This window comes from Ictalurus punctatus, chromosome 10 (genome assembly GCF_001660625.3).
Source record: "Ictalurus punctatus breed USDA103 chromosome 10, Coco_2.0, whole genome shotgun sequence".
In the NCBI taxonomy this organism is placed as follows: Eukaryota; Metazoa; Chordata; class Actinopteri; order Siluriformes; family Ictaluridae; genus Ictalurus; species Ictalurus punctatus.
In genome coordinates this window covers 11,392,911-11,415,335 of record NC_030425.2, presented here as the reverse complement: position 1 = coordinate 11,415,335, position 22,425 = coordinate 11,392,911, and the positions used below count along the sequence as shown (strand labels likewise).

The window sequence follows — 22,425 nt, the reverse complement described above, 5'->3', positions numbered from 1 at the left end:
ATTCAATATGGTTCTCTTGTTCATATCCAGTTAAAACCAGCTTATAACATCCACTTAAATTACTTATTGAACTTGATTTCCTAACACCAGCAAGTTTGTGCAAAACCCGTAACACAACCAGGTTGTGTTGGTCCTGAATTCATATTCTACACAGAAGACTTCAATAAACATTATCTTTAGTGTTTCGCTATTAGGGGTATAACATATACATACATGACAGTATATTGTGATAAAGAACTATAAAATAGTTACATGGTTAACATTATGTTATATAATTAAGCACACTTTGCACACAATCTTATTCCCATGTGTTAGCATATATGATGATCTACCGTTCTAGTCCTAGTTTGTACAATGTCCTGTAGTTCATGTAAGGAGATGCCTCTGGCTGCATTTCAGAAGATGAGGTAGGAAGAAGTGTGCAGTACCATCATCTGGTAACAAGTCCAAAAATTCTAATGGGTTCAGCTCCATGGCCACCACCGCCAGAGTCTCTGTTACAAACAGATCATCAACAAAGAAACGTCACATTTCCTGGATATGATTCAATCAAACATGCTAGCCACCTGCATCAGTATATGAATGTGTAACTGAATCAGTAGGGTGAGGTATGTTGGGCCAGATTCTGTCAAAACCTGTAGATCAAAAATAACCAGAGCTGGCCTGGGTAGCAGGTCCTCCCTCTCCTCTCCATAAAAATAAGGGTGCATTTCTATTACTTCTATTTTATCTGCTGTACATGATCTTATTTTCTGTTAACAAATACTGGATTATTTATATCATTTGTGGAACCAAGAACAACAGCACACCAACTGTCATAAGTAAAAAAACACACAATAGTACGAAGCAACTTAAAACAGACAGATTTTACTTTTCCCCCACTCAGAAGCCTTTTACTTTTTGTTCACAAACACAATACCAGACAAGGGGCCCAAGAAGAGATTAAAACACAGATATCAATTTCAGTACACTTAATTTAAATACATCCGTCAGTCCAAAAAGTGACTAGAGTCATGAATATAACTGTCTTAACAGCCATATGAGTGCTTTTTCAACACACAAAGCTGTTTCCATATGTACATTTCACAATTGTACATACATATTAGACCTGATCTGTATTTGTTACCCTTTTTCCCATGATTTAACAGCGGTGAAGTCAGGAACAGTGATTGTTAGCTAGCTTTCTTTCATCAGTGACTGTGATTGAATTATTATCTAATATTATGCCCATCATATGCACTTTTTCTGCTTCTGTAAAAATTGTTTATGAGAGAAGCAGGAAAGCTGACATCCAAGATGATTACTTTTCAACTTGGATGTGGACAAGTATGTGGAAGATTCTCAGGCTTGAGCTCGCTTGCTGCACCACTTGCTGCTCCACTCACATCGCTTTAGCTGTCTGCCGCTTACTGAAAATAAATGGGAGACACGCAATTGTCTCCTCCCCTGTGAAAATCCCTCAATATGCAAATTTTCTAATTAATCATCTGGTAAAAAAAACTAATCAAAGAACCAATAAAAATGTACCCAAATGCAAGATGAATAGTTCTAGTGTTTTAGTATATTCCCTTTCTAGTATATTCATATGAAATACAGCCAATTGCTACCTTTGAGGGCGGTGATTAGAACACTGTTATCTCCTGAAGAAAGCCGTGTCCTCTCACAAAGCTCAGGAAACAGTTTCTGCCACCACAGAGCCTGCACAGGGCAACAGTATAAGATAAAGAAAAAGGCGAATTGCTTTAGATTAAAAGTAAACCCTACAAGCTCCCATAGCAAATAAAATTCTACCATTTATACCTGAAATTAAAGTGCACCTATTATGGTTTTGAAACGTGCCTAATTTTGTTTTAAACGTCTCATACAATAGATTTACATGCATCCAAGATCAAAAAACACTTCAACGTGCTCATAATTGAAACTGCAGCATTACATTTTTACCCCAGTGTCAAAAAAGACTCGTTAAATTACCTGTTGTAAAGGATTCACTCTAAACTCCTCCCTTCAGAGAGCATACTGGTTTGATTGGTCAGATTTTCCAGTCTGTTGTAATTGGTCTACTGCTTTCAGCATGTTTCAAAAAGGAAACGCCCACTACTTTAACAAGTTTCAGCTCCCCTCTGTTTGCAAGCAGCCAATCAAGACCAGAGACAGGGCTTTTTGTTACAAATCTACGTAGGTTTTTGCAGGAAGTAAGTTTGGAATTACTAACGACTCGTTTCAGCTGTTCAGAATTGCTTCCTTCTTTCAGGAGTCAATAACTCCATTTGTCGTGCGGTTTGATTTTTTAAACTTTGCAGACTTTTTACATTCACAAACAGCTCTATAACACAATACATGAAAGGTAATATCTGGAAAAGGCATAATAGGCACACGTTAATTCTGTTTTTTTTACTCTTACAATAATTTCCCAATTATGTAGCTTCAGTGTATGAGCAAGCATCGTAGCTGTGTACCATTTTGTTGCCATGTAACTCGTGGGTGGCGTAGGAGATGATGGCTTGAGGGCAGCGGTCCAGTAGCTTCTTGATGGTGCTCTCATGCTGACCCAGTCTGGTGGCACAGAGCATGTGCACGCTAAGGCCGGCATTATCCGCATCAGGTAGCTGTTCTAGCAGAGGTACAATGGAGGACACGTCCAGTGTTGGGCCACACAGCAGAGACTACAACATGTAATATACAGAACACCCCAATGAGTTCAGTTTATACACTGATTATAGCACCGATTCCTCAATGTGTCTTTAAAATGACTAGTCAGTTAGTAAGTTTTTTGGATGAATGTTGAGAGCCAACTCACATACATCTTTTTTTTTTTTTTACGGAGAATTATGTAGCTTCATTTACAGTATATTATTCTTATAGTATAACTTAATCAGAGTGCTTCCATTGAAACACCTGCTTGAGAGTGAATTCATTCACCTTCCAAACAGCAGATTAGTGTCATCTATAGCCACGTTTATGTTTAGATATAGAGCTCATCTCCAATACGCTGTCGTTCATTAAAAAAAAAACTGTTCTTTAGGGTCAAAATATCGCAAACTTTGCAAACTTGACATTTGAGCCAAATGATCTGACTGACTGACTGAAAAGAGACAGAATTCCCATCACTAGATAGTATACTGCGCTATAACCGACCACAGTTCATGGCCCAGTCCTCTTTTCTTCTGGTGGTTCACAAGACAGAGGCTTGTAAATTCACAGTTAAAGATCAATATAAGGTTAACACGAAGCATTATACCAGGGGGCAATGCTTCTTTTACAGCCTGCACCTTTTCTGCTTGGTTGAACTGGCTTTCCCATTACGCAAATTATAACTGCTTTAGCGGAGAAAAAAAGAAAAGCGTAGTTCTTAGGTGTTTGCAATGCACACCTATAGTTTTTCTGGGTTGCATCCGCTGTGGGAGTGGCCAAGAAGGGTCCTCTGTTAGTAAATTGTAAGAGAGCGGCCTCTAGAGGTGATATAAAAACTATCACTAACAAATTTAGTTGTGTTATTTGAGGTGCTTTTTGATTCGTTTTGGTCGTTTCAATTTTTAATTGTGGAGTGTTACTTTTTAGTTCAGTTTGGATGTATATCTTTTATTTACTATAATATATATTAATATTTATTTAATCTAATAAAAAAAAGTACAGTACATTATCATGGTACAGTCACTACTGTTTATTCTAGTAATAAAGTTCAGATATATTTTACTTTGACTGTTATGTTTTCATTCAGTATCAATTTTAAAAACCGATAATCGGTTGATTAATCGGTTATCGGCAGGTACTGTCCAACTTGGTTATCGGAATCTGTGAAATCGGTCGACCTCTACTTTTGCATATCGTCGTAGCAAGCAGTTAAAAATCAGAATGTCGAGGACAAAACCATAAATGACACGTGAGCTTACAAAACTTTCATTCAAATGAATGCACTCTGTAACAAACAAATGCAGGACACACTGCTCATCAAATGTTACCCATACACAAGCATGGCGAATTACAGACCTGGAGTTTATGAAGGTCTTCTTGGTGGTCATGTGTGATGTTAAATTGAGCAGGAGTCAGGATGCTCAACCATGGAAACAGTGGTCCATAGTGAGAGCAGGAGTTAATCTGGAAGGGAAGAAAAAGTCACTCTTGGTGGATAAACCAAACAAGGCTACAGCTATAACAAAATATATTTTTAGATTTTTTATAATTACAAATTGTTCCAGGCCTGCCAACCCTGAAGAGAAATAACATGTAGTCCCTCTGAGGGGTGTGTGGGGTGGTGAAATGCAGTACATTTTCGATATAGTCTTTTCACAAATCACTTATGTATCACACGTACATATATACAGGTTTTACAGTAAGGCACTTGGGTAAAAAGATGTCTTTCATCTGTTTTACTTAATATATATATATATATATATATATATATATATAATAAAAAATTACATGTACACTTTCTTTCTTCGTATTCTAGGAAAAACATCTTATGAGCAGTGATTAATGTGATTAATGAGAAAGTTCTTCCGTGAGACATTTGAATCACTTTCTACAGTAATTGTCATTACCATTAGCATTATTTGTAGTGTTAGCTTTGACACATCACAGTAGGCCCATTAAGTTTTTTTTCCTCTTTCATCCAAAACATATGTTAATTTCTTTTGATGTTTACTGTAACGTTAGCTAAGTCAAGCATGTGCTGATAGATTTTATTTTACATTAATGAACTTACAAACATTCTCCATTTGCCTTGACAGAAAGTGAGAGCACCGGTAGAAAGATTGCTGATGTCAAATACAGTGAAGGGGATGGTGCTTCCAGGGGGTGTCAGTCAATTTCGAAAAGTTCAGAACATCTATGCAACTGTCAATCATTCCAGATTCATATACAGATTGCTGCCTCATCTGTTTCTTTTATTTTTGCTGTATTGTTGAGTGATAACTTGTCGCAGCATATTCCTATGTTAAAACACAGAGCTCCTATGCAAAATGCATAAAGCTTAGCGGGTCTTTGCTTCTGCTGGGTATATGCAGTGCATGTTGCAGGAGTTGCTCCTAGTCAGTGTGAATTTATGGTCTGAACTCACCAAGTCTTCAGCTGTTTTGAGTGCTTTAATGCCTGAGTGCTCTCTGCACGTGATGCGCTCGATGTATACAGAGGTGAGGTGGAACAAAAGCTCCTGGATGATCGATTCCTGAGACGAAGCCACCAGCAAAGCCTCCCAGAAGTCCACCAGTAGCTGAGGAATGCTCTGAGGCTCTGTGCCATCCTTACACAACTCCTGGTACACAGAATGATAGATTAAAAAAAACAAGCAAAAAAAAAACAAACGAGAAAGCATTATCCATGCGCTCTGTGCTTTTGAAGAAGACACTGCTTCATTTTCAATTTGCTGTACCTGAAAGAACAGTTCAGCCTCCTCCAGTTTGACCTTGCTGTTCTCATGAAGCGCCACAATGGCAGCCACCAGCAGGCCGTCCTGGGTGTCTCGGAGGTGCTGTGCTAGCTGAGTGGGCACCACGGACTTCCCTCTGTGGTGCACAAGAAGCTTGGGCTCCTCTATGAAGCCGTACACCTGCAGCATCTGGCCAAGACAACAAGTGCAGAGACTAAACTTGGTGTAGAAGAAATATGCATAGGTTAATCTCCAATTTCCAACGCCCTAAACATTATCGCAGAAGTGCCTCAATTTCTAATTGGTAAATCTTAGCAGGAGGAGAAAAAAAACCTCATAAATGACAAAGCATGTATTGATGGAACTGATTTTTATCTGCAATCGGCAGAAATGTTCTATAAGCAACCTGCTGAGTGCAGAAGTTTACTTTATATTTTATACAAAAGATTATGAAGTACACATTTGCCCTACAGTCCAGTCATGTCCATATTATAATGGTATACAGTGTAATATAACAATATATAATATAATGTGCAAAAATACATTGGTTTTATGCTTTATGCTTAAGGAAATCATCAAACACATTAAAATCACTTGTCTGTCCAAATAGGAAAACAAACCACTTGATACATAAAAAAAGATAATTATAAAGTTTTAAAATATAATAAAATAAAATATTAAATGACAATGCATGGCAGGTTTTACCTTGTGCTTTGATTATTGATTATTTGACCCGTTAAGCAATGCAGAAATGCAAATTCCTTGCCCTTATGTTTTCTATTGGTAAACACGGTTGGCAAATTCAAAGAGGAAATTTGATTAGCGTGATCTGACTGCTGCTTTGTACAAAAAACAACAACAGAAAAGCGAAAATTTCAAGAGTTTCACATTTAACAAAAGTGAAAAAAAAATTTTTTTTGTTAATGTTGGCACTTCTTTAACTGGATACGGTCGTGTAAAATTGGCTCAGACAGATGCAAAAGCAGTAAGGGAGTGTTTACTGAAGAAAAGGGCAGTACAATCCAAAAAACAAAGATCAGTACTCAGAGTCGGGAACAGGCAGAGGTCAGGCAAACAGCAAACAGAAACAAGCAAAACAAAGAACTGGCACAAAATCAAAACTTGGGGTAAGCAGGAGGAGAATAAAGGCTTTTATCATTACAAACACTAAGAAATGGAGCGTATACTTCGTGAATGTTTTGAAAGTCCTTAAATACTGTAAGTGAGTTCATGAGATAATTGAGTCCAATTGTACGTGATCAGGAGGACGGTGTCTGTGAACGTAGAAATGTGTATGTGTACTGGGACATGGAGTCCGTGACGGCCATGTTTGTAGGCCACGATGCAGGATAGAAAGTGGAGTCCACTGACTGGGTTAACCTGACAGAGCCCCTTTCTGGGTCTTACTCATGGCCGTGAACCTGTTCGTCATGGGTGATTCTCATGGAATTCCTTGATCTAGCACTGTTCCACGGGTCCGTACCCCCCACCCCCCTCAATTATCTCATGAACTCACTCACATTACTGAAGAACTTCAAAACACACACTCACCACATTACCAAGCCTTATTTTCATGTTCTTTTCTCTGATTTTTGACTCACGTTTGCCCGTTTCTTGATTCATGTGTTTTTGCCTTGCCTTGTTTATTGCATTAGCCACTCGCCTGAGCAATGTCTGTTTATTGACTTTAAACTTGCCTCTCATTTTTGGATTTGCCTGCCTGTCTCTTAATAAAAGTTTTAAACTATGACTGCATCCGTCTTCACCTCCTTGACGTGACGATCGAATCTCACCTCAGCATGCCGATCCATTTGCTGTTGGTAGTAGTGCAGGTCTCCCAAGCGCAGTGCCTGAGCAGCCTTACACAGTGTGACTGTGACAGATGGGGCACCACCGAGCTCCAGCTGCTCCAGGTGTGCACGTGCACAAGCAGGATTGGCATTCTTCATGAATGAGCTGCTCACTACATATGGGAGCTGGCCTGGCTCGGCCTGACTGAAAATCTCCAACACGGTGTTAGCAGTTTCCTGGAGATATAAACTTTTCATTTCATAATCTGCTTTTCATAATCCTAATCCTAGTTTGTATTACAAACGAATGTGTCGATAGAATAGTACAAGTACATGTTTTTTGGTACTCATCAATACTGATAAGCGAATGTGCATGTTCAGGATCATTCTTTAGAGCATGATTGAAAATGAAGTGCCTTAGCTAGGTAATGTTGTAATGCAGAACCGCATTTCATTTCGGAAAAGCGCCATCCTTCATATCAGGGACCTAGGGTCGTCTGTAGACAACGTTCGCCTAGCCGATGTTTGATGCAGCATTGAAGATGTTTTATCATGTTACTTCCATTGTACGACTAAGCTGTAGCACCTCCTCTTGATATTTTCACAGAGCACAGTTTGCAGTCTGCTTTGATTTGAATGTCATCATCAACTGTGAAATATGTTCAAATCGCTGTCATTTCATGTCGTCTGTTCATTGGCGCAGCAGCATAATATGTCATGCAAGCCTGGTGTATCATGTGGTAACAGATGTTGGTACTGGAGCATGAGTACAAACATGTAAAGTACAAACATGAGTAAATAAGCAGTGTCAGACTAATACTCAATACCAGTATCGATGCATCCTTAATGACAACATTATGAAAAACTAATGACAAGATTACTAAAAAGATTACATATAATAAACATCATTACTTCTCATTAAAATGTCTTAATAATGGATATGCCAATCACAGTTACCATTGTGTTATCATTTGAATGAAACATACAGTGTAGAAAATGAAGCAAATAGTATATACTCAGTTATCTTTTAATGTCATACAAATATTTCTCAAACACTGAAGGATATCAGATATTATTTCACAGGTTGTACAATCTAGTGGACTAAGATTTTTCGATTCTGCTGTATATGTACCCAGTGTATAATAAGTATATTTATTTTTTAAAATTAGATAATAAAATAGAATATATTGTATATAATAACAATACAGAACAGTTACTACAGGATGTTTAAGTAGTTTTCTTACTTCGGTGAGCTCTTCCATGGTTTCTTCATAGAGAGAGTGCTTAAGGAAGAAGAGGAAGCCTTTCCCATAATTTGGAACAGGACCTCTGCACATTGCCATGTTTCTCTGGATTACATCCGTCACCGACAAGCCAGACATCTTGTAGTATGGAAGAGCCAAGTGACAATCCCGTTTATCCTGCCTAGAAAGCAAACAGAAACACAATCATACAGAGGTACTATTTAAAAAAAAAAAAAAAAAAAAAACCAGTACTACTATGTGCTGAAATTGAAAAATGCTTTCCTGCTTATTTTAAATTTGAAAAGTGAAATGTATTTGTATTTAAAACTTTAGGAAAAACTTAAAACTGTGTTCAAAAAGGGCACTGATACAAGTGGAGTGAATAGATGGATAAACTAAACTGCAAGTGTATTACTGGTTAGACAGAATACATGAACAGCATGCCATATGCATGTCACAACTAAATCTAGATCAGGGATCAAATGAGAAACCACAGTCTGGATGTGGACCAAGCAAAGTATTTCAGAGGATGGAACCAAGCACGGGGGGGGGGGGGGGGGGGGGGGGGGGGGGCGCAGAACTGATTAACATGCACAAAAAAATAAATAAATTGATGTAGTTTTGGCAGCTCAGTTGTTTTTTGTTGTTTTTTTAAATATGAAACATTGTGGCTTTTGTAGCAGATCCTCTGCTACAGCTGAAAACATGCATTTATGTAAATTATTAACAGGAAGACAGCTCAATGAGAAAGGAAAGAGTTTCAGAAAGATTCCTTTCCATTATCTTTTCCATGTATCCTTTCCATTATCCACTGGACAGAGACACATGCTTATTCTCTGAATCAGGACAAGTTCATGACAGATGTGATGTTTTCAGAGTGTGTGGTGCTAGTCCAAAGTGGGAACATAAAATGCCACTGTCACCACCGGCTTGCTCATTAGGGCTAAATTCACACACTTAAAATCTGTATGCTGTGTTTATATGTTTCTGTAAAGCTGCTTTGAGACAATGTCCATTGTAAAAAGCGTTATACAAATAAAATTGAATTGAAAAAATGTAATTGAATTGAACCATTCAGTCATGTTAGTTACTTATCCGGACCCTTTGCATGTAAGGAATTTAAAGAAGCTAGAACATTCCAAATTTTAGTTGAACACCCTGCTCTACATGATAGTGTTAAGTTAAAGAGCAGTTTTTTCTCTGATCTACCTGCTGAAGCAGTCTCCCAGCTGGGCACAGCTCTCCTGGAAGGCTTCCTGGATCTCGGCTCTGTCTGTGGTCGGACAGAGAAGACTGGCTCTGAGCAGCAGGTGAGCTTCACTCAGCAGATGAATGCAGTTCTGGGACGCCGGGCTAGTCTGCTCATATCGCTTACTGTACTCCACCTGCCGGAGGAAAACAATCAATGTGTAGAAAGGTACAAATCCATTATTAAGTATCATTATCAGAGCCAACACTGGCCCGAAAAAATATCCTGGCAGATTTGACCTTTTTTTTCTAATCCTGATCCATATGTGCATTGTGTTGACTGACATGACAAATTGCTCATGAAGTCAGGACTTGACCACTTTAATGCCACTGTAGTTTTGCATAATGCTGCAATAAAAGATCACGGAATCCGTTGTATCTGTATGCTGTATTTACCAATCATTATGATCGGTAAATCAATGAATTCTCAGAAATGTGAGAGAATGACATTAATGTAGAGAGAATGTAAATTAAACTGCTTTCACAAATCCTTTTGGGCATCCATCAGAAAACATCATTATAGAATGTTGTAAGCACGATATTTTGTGTGTGTGTGCTTGAAAATGATTCAAACATGGATGCTCAAAAGCAAAAACTGCTGTTCTTTTCCCATATAGCTTTCCATGTACAGTCTTGTTCATAAATTTATATACTCCTTGCAGAATCTGCAAAATGTAAAAAAAAAAAAAAAAAAAAAAAAAAAAAAAAGGGTGGGGGTCGGGGGTCATAAAAATTGCATTTTTAAAATTTTTTATTTAATTTATCACTGCCCTGAATATGCTATTTCACATAAAAGGTGCAAACATTCACTGATGCTCAAGAAGGCAACATGATACATTATGCGTTGGTGCCTGATGTCTATCAATGCATTAAATAAACATGTGGTTGCTATTAAGTAGAATCGGCACAATCAGATCAGGGTTACACCGTACCATCTCTCTGTAGAGCTGCAGCGTGGAAATGGTGCTTATCACGTACAGGTTCCAGCCATGGCCAGTCTCACTGGGCTCCTTTAGCTTCGACACTGAGGTCTTCCTGGACCTGATACCAAAATAATAAATACAACAGCAATAAGATATCAGAACCCCTCTATGAAAGGAACTAATGCTGGATTCAGTATAATCTGGCACTATTATATACTAGTCCCTAGTATCCTACACTGCAAGGTTTTAAAGCCACACTGCACACTTCTATTGGTGAACCGGTTTGGAAGAAATGTGATTCATTTAATCCTTGTTTTATTTCCCCCACATGTTTTGATTATAAACTACACAAATGTTGCTTTAGCTGTATTCTCTCATTTTAGTCCAGATGAGGGCCAGATATGAGGAAATCAGATGATCTGAACTAACAAACCCTCCTTACTACATGATCACATTCCTTAGAATGGAAAAAAGCTCAATTTTGGACCCAGATTAGCACACTGAATAAGCTTTCCCAACTGTATACGACATATCACTTGCTTCTATTTACGTTATTGAGTTGCAGGGATAATGTGGTACAACAGTCCATTCATCAAGAGTAATAATCTGCTATGCATGACTGAAAAGACTCCATCAGTTATTACAGGGGTGCAGACAGGACTACTGAGGAATTCAGTGTTCTTTAATGTTTGTTTTTTTTAAGCAAACAACACTTTGACTGAGCCACCCATCAACCCCTGGATTAAATCAACATGCTGCATCAGGGTAAATGCAAAACTGCTGATACGTGTCCTATTTTATGAGTAATAATATTAACCCGACTCAGGCGGTTTGCCTTTCATCTCCTGCTTTGATTCTCTTTCTGAACAAAGTGCTTTCTGGAATCTATGTCATCCAACTGCACTACAGAGCCAATATAATTAATCTCTGTGCCAGAATAGTTTACATTTCCTCTGGATGAAAAAAACAACAACAAAAAAACAAAACAAAAAAACACAAATGGATGTTAGATTAGGTGGGTTCACACAGGATTACAACACGAACAGGGGTAAGTTAGCGTTCTTTCAGGGGAATTTTTTATCTGCGGTATTTGATTAGAGCGAACACACAGGGCTGACTTACAGGAAGGACCTGGACAGGAAGCTCTCCAGAGCTGGGCTGGTGGTCGGATCTATACCTACCGCTAGGAAAATCCCTGCCAGTGATTTCTGCTCTTTTGATTTGCTACAATACAGAGCATTCGCTGAGTGTCAATGCACGTGAAACATTATTGACATAAATCACACAACGTATGATCTGCATGAATTGTGGAGAAAACTGGCATTATGTCAGGAAAGCACTACAAGGCATTACTTGTATACAAATTAAAGTCAGATTCAATCTGGCATAGAATGCTAATTTCTGGCATAGAATAAAAATATCAATCAAACTTCTTACATGTGTTTGTTGCTCATATGTTCGATTTGTTTAATATTCATCATTATTTGATTGAAAAATCACTTTAAAAAAAATGCAGCCAAGCCAAGCAAAATTAAATAAAGCTAAAAGCCACCAATAATCAAAGAGGCAAAACCAAGCTAAGTGTTTTTTTTTTTTTTTAATTTTAAATAAACTGCACTAACTATAAGAAAGCTTTGTTCTGGAGAAAGACAACATTTACATGTCAGTGACCTACATAGATCTTCTAGTCGCTCGCTCGATCTCCTCTTTGGTCTCAACGTCAGCAGCTGTGAGCAGCACAATGCGATTCCCGTCATGACACAGAGACTTCAGACCGATGAACAGCTGAATACGGAGGGCGCTAACTTCCATAGTGAAAGGAGGACAGGCCTGGACAGGCAGACAGAAAACACAGGAGGATGTGGGGTGGAATCAAATCTGATATTCACAGAAACAATGGCTGGGCTGGTGTTTGTGAGAGCTGCCTAAGTATAAGGTAGGGGTTAGCAGGAGAAACAGAGATTCACTATTCAAATTGGTGCACCAATCTCAATGTTCACAAAAAACCTGTACAGATTTAATAAAAATAAAAATGTTTTGGTCAAGCAATCGATACGGGAATCACTAAAGTATTTTACCACATCACATCCTTTTTAGTAGTATGTTGGTATTTAGAAACATTATTTAAAAAATCTTCATTTGTACTGTGCTTTTATTCCTCCCTTGGCCTCCATGCTTCTGCCATGTGACTGTCACATTTAAGGTGTGTGCACTATGCAGTAATGTATTACTGGATGCCAATTCAGGGTGAACACCATGTTTTATAGATGTATATCCTTTACACCTAGTGACTGGTGAAAATCTTTAAAAGCAGTCCATCAAACGTTCACGTAAAAGCGATGCAAGACCGTCTCATTCGGCAAATACGTTTGCAGTCGATTCCTCGTGTACTTAATTCCTTTCTTCGCATCCTTGGGGGAGGGGCTAAGAAGTGTTAAACGGCAGCGTGGGCAGAAAACAAGGAAGCCTAACAAAAAGAGAAGTATCCACGGTCTCATACTCTCAGTATGTATACCACTGGTTGACGAATGTTTGTTTTTGCAAATTCTTTCTCCTGTCCAATTCAAAGCAGCCTGTTACAGTTGGAAGTTGTTGTTTTTTTACTCTCTGTTATATCTTCCTGTTTCCATATGTTATTAAAGTCTATAATGTAGATTGCTATGAATACTTGGGTAAAGCACTTGGCTCCATGCATTCATGCTGACTTGTTTGGTATAGATACACACCCTTACTGGATAGTAATTGGTTAACACTTACGTTTTGTTTGTGACAAAATGATTTGACCAAAATGGAACAAAATAAAAATACTGTATGTGTGCTTGGCTTGATTTTTCTAATGACCATGAAAAGCTGCATTTATATTCCAGATATTATGTTAAAGTTGAAATAAACATGTTAGAAAAGACGGTTTGGTGTAAGTATGCAATTCATATCACACTATATCAAGCTCTTATTTGAGCCCATGAATATACGTAGAGAGGTCGAAGGGACAGCCATTGCTAATTTCCATTCAGAGAGTTAGCAGGACATGGCTACATTCTAATCCTGTTTACCTTCATGGTGGTGTCAATGTAGGGGTCCTCGACTCGAGCAGCCACAGCACTGCATCTCACAGAGAAACACTGCAGAGAATTTCTACCAACAAAAAAAAAACAGTAGAGAAAGACAGAGACTTCAGAGCTTTGCTTTGGAGCACCTAAAATAAAACAACTGACTTGCATAAATGAGGGAAATTTACACAATAAAAATACATATACAGTACCCAAGACAGGAGTGATGTAGGATAAGTACATCAGCTAACATACAAATCTGATTAAAGGTGGAACCATAATCCATTTCATACCACAACGCTGTTTCAATTCTCCATTCAAAAGCTCAAAAGGGTGTTGATTCATTTGCTAGATATGGAAATCACAGGTTTATATTAATGTGCGAGTTCTAATACGTTACTGTTTCATTCAGCAGGGAATGCATGGGGGACGAGCCACGTAATCTAAACCTAATTAAAAGTTGCTCATATTTGACAAATAAAAACAAATAATCATTGATATGGTGAGATTTTCTGTAAGGGCATGTTTATTGAGCATTTCTAATAGTAAATCTCCAGTGTCAGCGATTGTAACTGTCAGAGGTAAAGCTTTAAGAAAAGTTGAGATTTTCTGCCATAGGAAAGTGTTCAGGACAGATGACTTTCTGTGCTTTCTGGTTGCTCTGTAACATGACAAGCTCCATTTTATTGTCTTATAAACTTCCAGAGAGAGAGAGAGAGAGAGAGAGAAAGAGAGCGGTTTGTCAGGGAATGACTTATCCTAGCTGCTACTGTATAATGTTCTAGAAGTGATAACACAAACTAACTTGGTTTGCTATAAATGCATGATTAGATCATTAGTAAAATTAGAAGAAATAAAATACTTCAGAATGTTCTCCCTATTGAGCTGCATAACACCATCCTGTCGTTGATGATTTCTCTATAACAGCATACCCTGTCATGTTTTAGTTCTCACATACAAAACTCAGCCAGCCTTCTGCATCAAGATAAAAATCATCTGTTTCCTTTTCCATACACAATATTGTCTTACTGTGTGATGACATGTAGAAACTGGTTGCATAGCAAAGCCTGACGGGCCTTTTCCGGGTACTGGTAGGTGGAGATGAGCTCTACTGTGTTGATCAGACTGTACATGTAACCAGCATTTGGCAGAGAAAAGAAACAGAACATACAGGCGGGATCACTCTTTTCTAGATCACTGCTTACATCTGGATTCCCTGCACAAAGCGGGAGGGAGAAAGAGTACAGAGAACGTTATGGTGCATGAAATGAACATGCTGTATACTCAGCATAACCTGAAAAATGATTACCAGTGTACATGGGGTGGAGCTGCAGGGAGTGTAAGCGTGTCTCCTCCACACTGCAGCCCTGGAAGAAATCTGGGGCAAACCTCCTAAAAACAAGACAAAAGACAAAAATGCTTTCTACTTTGTAACATCCACAAAGTACACAAACTGATCAAGAGACCCTTGCCCATTGGTGTTTTTGGCACCTGTACAAGATGTAGGTAACTCCCATGGTGTCGCTTGCCTCTGTCTCCATCCCAGTCCACTCTAAAGACAGAGACACCCCACAATCCTTCGCCTTCTCTCCCAGCATCTCCAGATGCTTCGGGAACACAAAGAAGTCATCAGACTCAAGGGGACTCTGTGGTTCCTTTTTAACATCTAGATAAAAATGAAATGAAACCTGTAAGTACTCAAGATATGTATTTCTGGCAGAAAGCATCAAGAAAGTACAACTGTAGTTAACAATTGGATACAGCGATACAATCTGTAATTTTTAAAAGCATTACATTACTCTTCAAACTTTAACACATTTCATCATTTGAATTATTTAACGCACAGCTTCAATTGTCCCAGAGTGGTACTGCAAGATATATAGCAGGGCAGCAAAACACTCACCAACTTTCTTGAGTAAAGTGCACTATTATTATTATCGTTATTATTATTATTATTATTTTATGAAACGCTTAAGACTACTATTAGCTAATATTACCATTTTCAGTAACACCAGCTGCAGCCATATCATCATGAGGCAGCTGTGTATGCACTTCATTGGATGCACATGTCTTTTCCAGGTTCTCCAGCTTCACCACCAGCACCTCCAGCTCTGTCTGCAGGGCCACGTAGCCACCACAGAGTGCCACCTGCAACGGGCTCAAACCAGAAATGTACAGGATGAGGAGCCTCTCGAAGTCAAGGGCGTCGAGTTGATCGCTAAGCGATTGCCGCTTCAGACCGAACAGCACCAAGCTCTTTGCACAGGCCACTAGCAGGGCACCTGTTATGGAGCAGCAGGCAGTACAGAGCGGTGTCTCTGATAATGGCATCTCTACAATCTCCATCTGTTCCTTGGGGGTGCCATGGTGGACTGGGCCGCGCATGAGGTGCCCGAGCAAGCGAACACCTACACGCTTCTTCTCAGCTGCTTGGTAACGCCAGTTGGTGTAAGCCCTCAGGTAGGTGGCACCATTCTTCTCTTCAATGGTGACCAGGTAATCCCCTATAAAGATAACAGAATGATAATAGATGTGCCAAAAAGTCAGAGATATGTATAGCCATGGACGCCATGGAACAAACATGAAGCCTCTGCTTGATACTACATAATGCCACAATATTAATGTCTGGGAAATAAAATGAGCACATTACTAACATAACATACAGGTGTTGAACATAACATGTATATTCTTGCTGTATGGGTTTTCTCTGGGTTCTCTGGTTTCCCCTGACCTCCCAAAAACATGTCATTAGGTGGATTGACTGCTCCTAATTCCACCCTAGGTGTGAATATGCGTGTGTATATCACACCATCCAGCGTGTACTATTGCCTCATGCCCAGTTTTCCTGGTATAGGGTCAGGATTCATCACTGACAAGCTGACAAGAATATAGCAGTTACTAATGCATGCATGAATGAATAAAATGAATCTAGTTCTACATTTCTGGGTGAGGTAAGAGAGGGGCACTGTGGGATAGTGGTTAGCACATTTATCACACACCTCTGAGATTGAAGATTCAAATCCCACCCCCACCAAGTGCGTGTATGTTCGTGCATGTTTGCATGTTCTCCCAGTGCTTGGGCGGCGGGTTTCTCCAGGCACTCCTTCCTTCCCCAGTCCAATGACATGCGTGTAGGTTGATTAGTGTGTGAACGTGTGTGTGATTGTGGTCTGTGTCGGGTTGGCACCCTGTCCCGGGTGTCCCCCACGTTGTGCCCTGAGTTCCCTGCAATAGTCTCCAGGCTCCCCATGACCCTGTGTAGGATAAGTGGTATAGATAGATGGATGGATGGATGGATGGATGGATGGATGAGGAAAGAAAACCAAATCATGTTCATTCTGTTAAAAAGCAGCATTCTGAGACCATGGTTAAGTCTAGAGTTTTAATGAAGTCAGAATACTTCAAACACAAGGGGGACGGATCGACTCACCGATCTGACTGTACACAATCCTGTGCACTATGCCCATGGTGGAGAAGCGGCAGATTAGAGGACATTCCTCCTGCTGCATGTGATACGCCTCGATTTTACATCCTCCAGCGGACACGACGAACAGCGCACCCCCGCCGCAGCACACCAGCCCGGGCTCCTGCGCCGCGGGGACGATCCGCTGAGACGCGAACGGGTGGCAGTTGTACACATGGACCATCTTATATCAGCGTTAAATGTTTACGCTTTTAATAGGCTTTAAAACACGTTTCGCCCCCGGTTTTAATCTAATCATCCCTTCAATCCAGTACAACAGTCTGCATGCCCAATATCACATGCTTTGCCGTCTTGTGATGATCCAGCAATTAGATTATTCCCATTGTCAGTTCCGCTTCCTGCTTGTCTGTTCTTGCAGAAGAAAAGAAGTGAGCGAATAAAAGAAGCTGTACCTTCTTTTATATGTGTGGAAGTTACGAATATGACAATAAATGAGCTAAATCTCGTTTCTGCTTCACTGAACCGCTTACTTCCGTAAAGGACAAGGCGGGGCTTTACATGTACAGTCTACTCATTTATTGGTTACGTACAATGACAACAAAGCACATTGCACTCTGATTGGCTAATACTTCTCTTCGCATAGTCAGGAAGAAATTGTTTACTAGATTGCTGCTATTGATGCAGTACATGCTAGAACAGAGGTTCTCAACCTTTTGTATCTAACTCCCCGAAGCCTTAACTATCATGTGGCACACACCTCCCCCCACTCCATATTGGAGGAGACCAGGTAACCAGGTATAATGATTCTATATAAAATCTAGCTATATATAATCTAATCTATAATCTGTTTTTGATAGATAAATAGATAGATAGATAGATGGATATTTTTTGCTTTTGTGTTTTTGTACTTTTTAAATTACTTTTCATAACTTTTATGATTTAAAAAACTTTTATAAAACTATATAACACAGGTATGGAACATTAATGATCAAAAATGTTTCTGAACACTAGATCTACTTTGAACAAGAGAACTAGGCTGTAATAACGTGGATTGTTTTACATGTAAAACATGTTGCATTACATTTGTCTTGCGTTCTAAAAACATTCGTATATGAATGATGTAAATTAGGACGAAGGGTGCGTCCCGTGATCCATGACAGTGTTAAATCTCCGGCTCTCAGCCCCTCACTGAACAGAACAGACGCAGAGAGAGGTGTGAGTGCAGCTGGAAAGCAAGACCTCGCGCTTTGTGGTGATATTTGGAAAGTTGCTAAGGTTTATTTATAAGGTATTTATTTATGACAGTGTAACACAAAACAAGAATTTATTCCTTATAATGAACTTTCTAGTTTTCTGTTTGGAAATACCGGAGCACTAAATTCAATTGAATTCAATGTTATTACAACACTTTGTATAGATTTAGATTCCAAATGAGCAAGAGATGCAATAATGGCATTCTCTGTCCCTTGGAAATCGCAGTGACACTGGCAATTTTGGGGGTTTCTGTGAGCTGAAGTATGCACTTTTCTGAGTGTGTGCAGATAGAAAAGATGTGATCAGTTGGCTGGCTTCATGTGTCTTGGAAAAAGCAAATGTTAGTGTTAACTCCTGCCTGGTTTGTTAACTGTTGTATGATAGGCGAGAACTCACTGGTGGGTGGCCAATACCAAAGTAAGGAAAAAATGGGAGGGAAAAAGAATCACCCTTGATTTACATGATTTTCAGCACCATCAAACCATGCAGCGAGCCTTCATGTGCTGTGGATGGATTTGGCTCATCTTGATATAAACCACTCCCATCAGAATGAAAATATTTCATAAAAGGATAAACCTTGTATTGATTTTCAGTCACCCTCCCCTCAAAGAGGACAAGTGGAGACAAATATCCCTGCTCAATGCCACCTTAAGCATAACAGAGCCAATGCTTTTAACTTTAATTTGCCACCTGTCAATCATTTTTATACTTATAATTTTTAAACAAACAAACCATTCTTTAAAAAAAGGGGTTACAACTTTTTTTTTGGTGATACAAAGATGAATTGTTTCTCCTGTTGTTTTATTTGACATTTTAAGTAATTGTGTGTTTCAAAGCTGGACAGCTTGCATTAATTGATTCAACTATGAATTCTGTATCATATCAAATAGTGCTTGAAGATAATGTGAGGTCATCTGTCCGAAAGTTGAAGTTGTAAGTGGACCTTTCAACAGGATAACGATCTTAAACACACTAGCACCAAGAATGGCTCAAAAGCAAGAAAGGGCGGAAGGGCGGGTGTATGGAATGGTCTAGTCAAAGTATGATTTCAATCCCATTGAAATGTTGTGGGGGGATTTGAAATGGGAAGTACATGCAAGAAACCCCTAAAATGTATTGCAACTGAAAGAGTATTGTCTGGAAACAGCCAAAAATTCCAGCAAGCCTGGAGGGCAATTATGCAAAACGCCTACAAGAAGTTAGTTCTGCTAAAGGAGGCAATACTAGCTTCTGAGACCAAGGGTGTACTTACTATTTCCACAGAAGAATATCACAACTATTGATATTTCTGTTGGATAAATGATTGAAAAAAAAACAACAGTATAACTATATTCAAATGTTTGTAATATATAAATATATTCAAATATATTAACTTCATCAATTGGCACTTTTTCAAAGATGATCAAATGTTTGTTTGTCCAAATATGGCAAAAAATGTGGAAGCAGGAAAAACAGGTGCACAAAAGATCCCACAAAAGAGCTACTGTAGCACGAATTGCTGAAAAGTATGTAGCACCACTGTTATATAACTACTTTCACCTGCATCTACAACTTTAATAAAGATACACATGGCAACCCACTTTTCAAACATGCCTTATTGTAGGCTACATACTACATTCCTTCTTATGATATAATCAGCTGTGTATGCTGTTAAACACCTGTAACAGAACTATCCAAATTATTTTTTGTCAAGAGTTTTTTTATACTCTGCTGACAGGGTGAAGAAGGCTTCAGGTTGAAATGGCATTTTGATCAGATATCCATTGTCTCTAGGTGAAGATTGTGATTCCTTACACCAGGACAATTGGTAGCAGTTGGTAAGGCCCTTGAAGGCATAGGGAGAGCTGGAGGGGGAAGAACATGCACCAGTCCAGAAGGGGTTTCAATGTTTGGAGATGAAATCTGGTTGTCTGAAGCATGGTCCTATATGATAACACGGTATTCATAATTATTAGTCATAATAGTCTTGTTGTTATTTCAATAGCAGAAAAATGCTAGCATGCAAATGTTACCCACCGATTCATAGATTGAACATTTGACATGTATAGAAGTCTGATGGTTTCTTCCATCAATATGTGACCCAGTGCAGCTGCCCTTTGGCTAAAGAAAAGATATTTGGTGAAAAAAAGTATTCATAATAAGTAACAGTAGTTGGATTATTTATTGAATAATTTGCTCAGTTACTCACAGATGTCTCACTGCTTGGTTTGCACTTAGACAGCTCAGTATCACACAAGGTTTTGGCACAGTCTGTCTCCTGTATGATGAACTCCACAAAGTAGGCTGGACCAACAATCCACTGATGACAAAGATCATAATGAAATACAACCGAGGGGCATCAAGTTACATTTTATAAATGGTGGCTAAAACGTACCTGCATGCTCGCCCTTGTTATGTTCAAGAGAGCAAAGTAATTAGCAGAGTGTTTTTGAGTGTTGAATTTTTTAAGTGTAAGATGTACTGCCTTTGCTACATTAGAATCATCTAGGCTCAGTGATATTGGGCAGTCTGGACAAACACGATTTATGGCGTGTCCTGGAACTAGAAAAACATACACATGTCATTTTTCTTAGACAAAAGTAGGTATGGGAAGTATATATACAATCTTCTTTGTTCCATCAAATATTTCAGAATTACAGGATCAAACCACACCTTGTTGGATGGTGCAGGTAAAGTTCTGAACAATGATGTTGGTCTGAATGGAGACGGTTACATCACATGTTCCAAACACCTAAAAGATTTAAGAGAACAATTTTATGTTTTTAAAAAAATATTTTCAGGCTTTTATTCTTCCCTGCTAAAGATGTCTCCAAATGCAAATGATTTAGTTTGTGATTTCTTAATTTCTTTTATGCCTGGAAGGACTTACAGGACCATCTCCAATATCTCTTATTTCACATGATTTCCAGTTCCTTCTGCTGATCACATGACACTTTGTCTCCAGTACATCTATTGTCAGGTGTAAGAGAGTTTGGCTTTCCTCCTTTGAACAAAAGTTTTACACAGTACTGTATAAATGCATAATCTTATCATGTATAGTGCATTTATTTAGTCAAAATTGCAACAATTAAAACTTTGTAAGAACCATTTCCATCTTTGTCACATCGGTTTTGAAGAACTAATAACTGTGACGTCATGTTATAAACAAGCAGAATCTTCCGTAGTCTAAATAGTTAAAGGTATAATATCATGATTTATGTTGATATATGAGTATCAGCATTTCAGTTTTCTATTTATTGACCATATAAATAGTTTAGCTTTCAATCAGAGAGGCTTTGTGTGCATTTCCAAATAGAGTCTCTGAGATGACTTCTCAAAATTATTGGATGCCATTAATACATTATAAGTGCATTAAATTATATTTTGCCTTGTTAAAAGGTACCATGATTTTCTCTAAAATTTAGCACAGCTCAAATAGATGTTCCATGCATTGTAGGACATTTATCAGATTTCACCCACCTTTGCCTCTTGTTGGACATCGTACACTCTGTTGAGAAAGAAGATGTACCCTTCCTTTCTGGCTGTATTGATCTGGTCCAGTGCCACTTCAGCTGTGTTCACTACAGTCGAGTCCAGGCATCCCCTTAACATGGAAGACGCTATAGCACTCTGAACGCATAAACATATGATCAATAGAAAGCTAAACTGCAACATTTTGCTTAGTAAATCACTCTAGATGAACCTAAGCAGAGATCTTGAGGCAGTTGAACTGTTACATAGGAAATACCCACCCATCAAACAGCAGTTGTGTAATTCTTACATAATCCTTAAGCAATGTTGGCAAACAGTGATGAAACATGGGTAGAAAGCGGAACCATACTGTATACGGAATGCTTGAGTAAGAGCTGTTTTTGCTTCTGTTTGGTAAAGATATCTTCGACATTGACAAATGTCACCCAGTACATCAGTATTCCAGTCTACAGGTGTATGTCACTCTTAAAAAAAATTTTGATGTGGAAAAAAGGTATACGTCCACTCACTGCTTGACTGATTACTACATCAGGTCAGAATAATTTGAACTGAATGTGGGGAGCCAGTGCATTTATCGCTTCTCACATATTCTGTTGCATTTCTCAAAAGGTTTACTCTTCAATGCTTTATAAATGCATGTATAATATAAAGCACAT

The 22,425-nt window shown here is 38.7% G+C and overlaps 2 protein-coding genes across 4 annotated transcripts; both read right to left on the bottom strand.

Moving 5' to 3' along the window:
* Positions 1 to 159: 159 nt before the first annotated feature.
* On the bottom strand, positions 160 to 17,606 carry hps3 (HPS3 biogenesis of lysosomal organelles complex 2 subunit 1). Of its 3 annotated transcripts, XM_047158133.2 has the most exons (19): positions 17,051 to 17,185; positions 16,620 to 16,874; positions 15,618 to 16,124; positions 15,112 to 15,286; positions 14,930 to 15,012; positions 14,650 to 14,836; positions 13,624 to 13,705; positions 12,246 to 12,400; positions 11,693 to 11,794; positions 10,580 to 10,688; positions 9,609 to 9,784; positions 8,400 to 8,580; positions 7,159 to 7,392; positions 5,369 to 5,554; positions 5,057 to 5,251; positions 3,988 to 4,095; positions 2,457 to 2,663; positions 1,608 to 1,698; positions 160 to 494 (listed from the first exon to the last, which is right to left on the bottom strand). In XM_047158133.2, the coding sequence occupies exons 3-19, from the start codon at positions 16,003 to 16,005 to the stop codon at positions 367 to 369; spliced, it is 2,787 nt and encodes a 928-aa protein (XP_047014089.1). In that variant the 5' UTR covers positions 16,006 to 16,124; positions 16,620 to 16,874; positions 17,051 to 17,185; the 3' UTR covers positions 160 to 366. The 3 variants fall into 3 exon arrangements, with proteins under 3 accessions (XP_047014089.1, XP_017333886.1, XP_017333887.1); XM_017478397.3 differs by lacking the exon at positions 16,620 to 16,874 and having other exon boundaries at positions 17,051 to 17,606; XM_017478398.3 differs by lacking the exons at positions 11,693 to 11,794; positions 16,620 to 16,874 and having other exon boundaries at positions 17,051 to 17,606.
* A 2,019-nt stretch (positions 17,607 to 19,625) lies between these two features.
* On the bottom strand, positions 19,626 to 22,026 carry LOC108271113 (fetuin-B). The gene is made up of 7 exons (XM_017478401.3): positions 21,758 to 22,026; positions 21,168 to 21,281; positions 20,951 to 21,029; positions 20,673 to 20,839; positions 20,487 to 20,597; positions 20,315 to 20,398; positions 19,626 to 20,221 (listed from the first exon to the last, which is right to left on the bottom strand). The coding sequence occupies exons 1-7, from the start codon at positions 21,950 to 21,952 to the stop codon at positions 20,051 to 20,053; spliced, it is 921 nt and encodes a 306-aa protein (XP_017333890.1). The 5' UTR covers positions 21,953 to 22,026; the 3' UTR covers positions 19,626 to 20,050.
* Positions 22,027 to 22,425: the final 399 nt, after the last annotated feature.

Excerpts from the sequence above, each read along its gene's own strand:
- hps3 (XM_017478397.3), bottom strand. The coding sequence starts at position 17,267 with ATGGTCCATGTGTACAACTGCCACCCGTTCGCGTCTCAGCGGATCGTC. Across the intron at positions 14,837-14,929 it reads GCTCCACCCCATGTACACTG|GGAATCCAGATGTAAGCAGT; the intron begins GTAATCATTTTT and ends CGCTTTGTGCAG. Across the intron at positions 10,689-11,692 it reads TTCCTGTCCAGGTCCTTCCT|GTCCAGGAAGACCTCAGTGT; the intron begins GTAAGTCAGCCC and ends TTTTGGTATCAG.
- LOC108271113 (XM_017478401.3), bottom strand. The coding sequence starts at position 21,952 with ATGTTGCAGTTTAGCTTTCTATTGATCATATGTTTATGCGTTCAGAGT. Across the intron at positions 20,840-20,950 it reads TACCTGCACCATCCAACAAG|TTCCAGGACACGCCATAAAT; the intron begins GTGTGGTTTGAT and ends ATGTTTTTCTAG. Across the intron at positions 20,399-20,486 it reads AACCAAGCAGTGAGACATCT|CCAAAGGGCAGCTGCACTGG; the intron begins GTGAGTAACTGA and ends TCTTTTCTTTAG.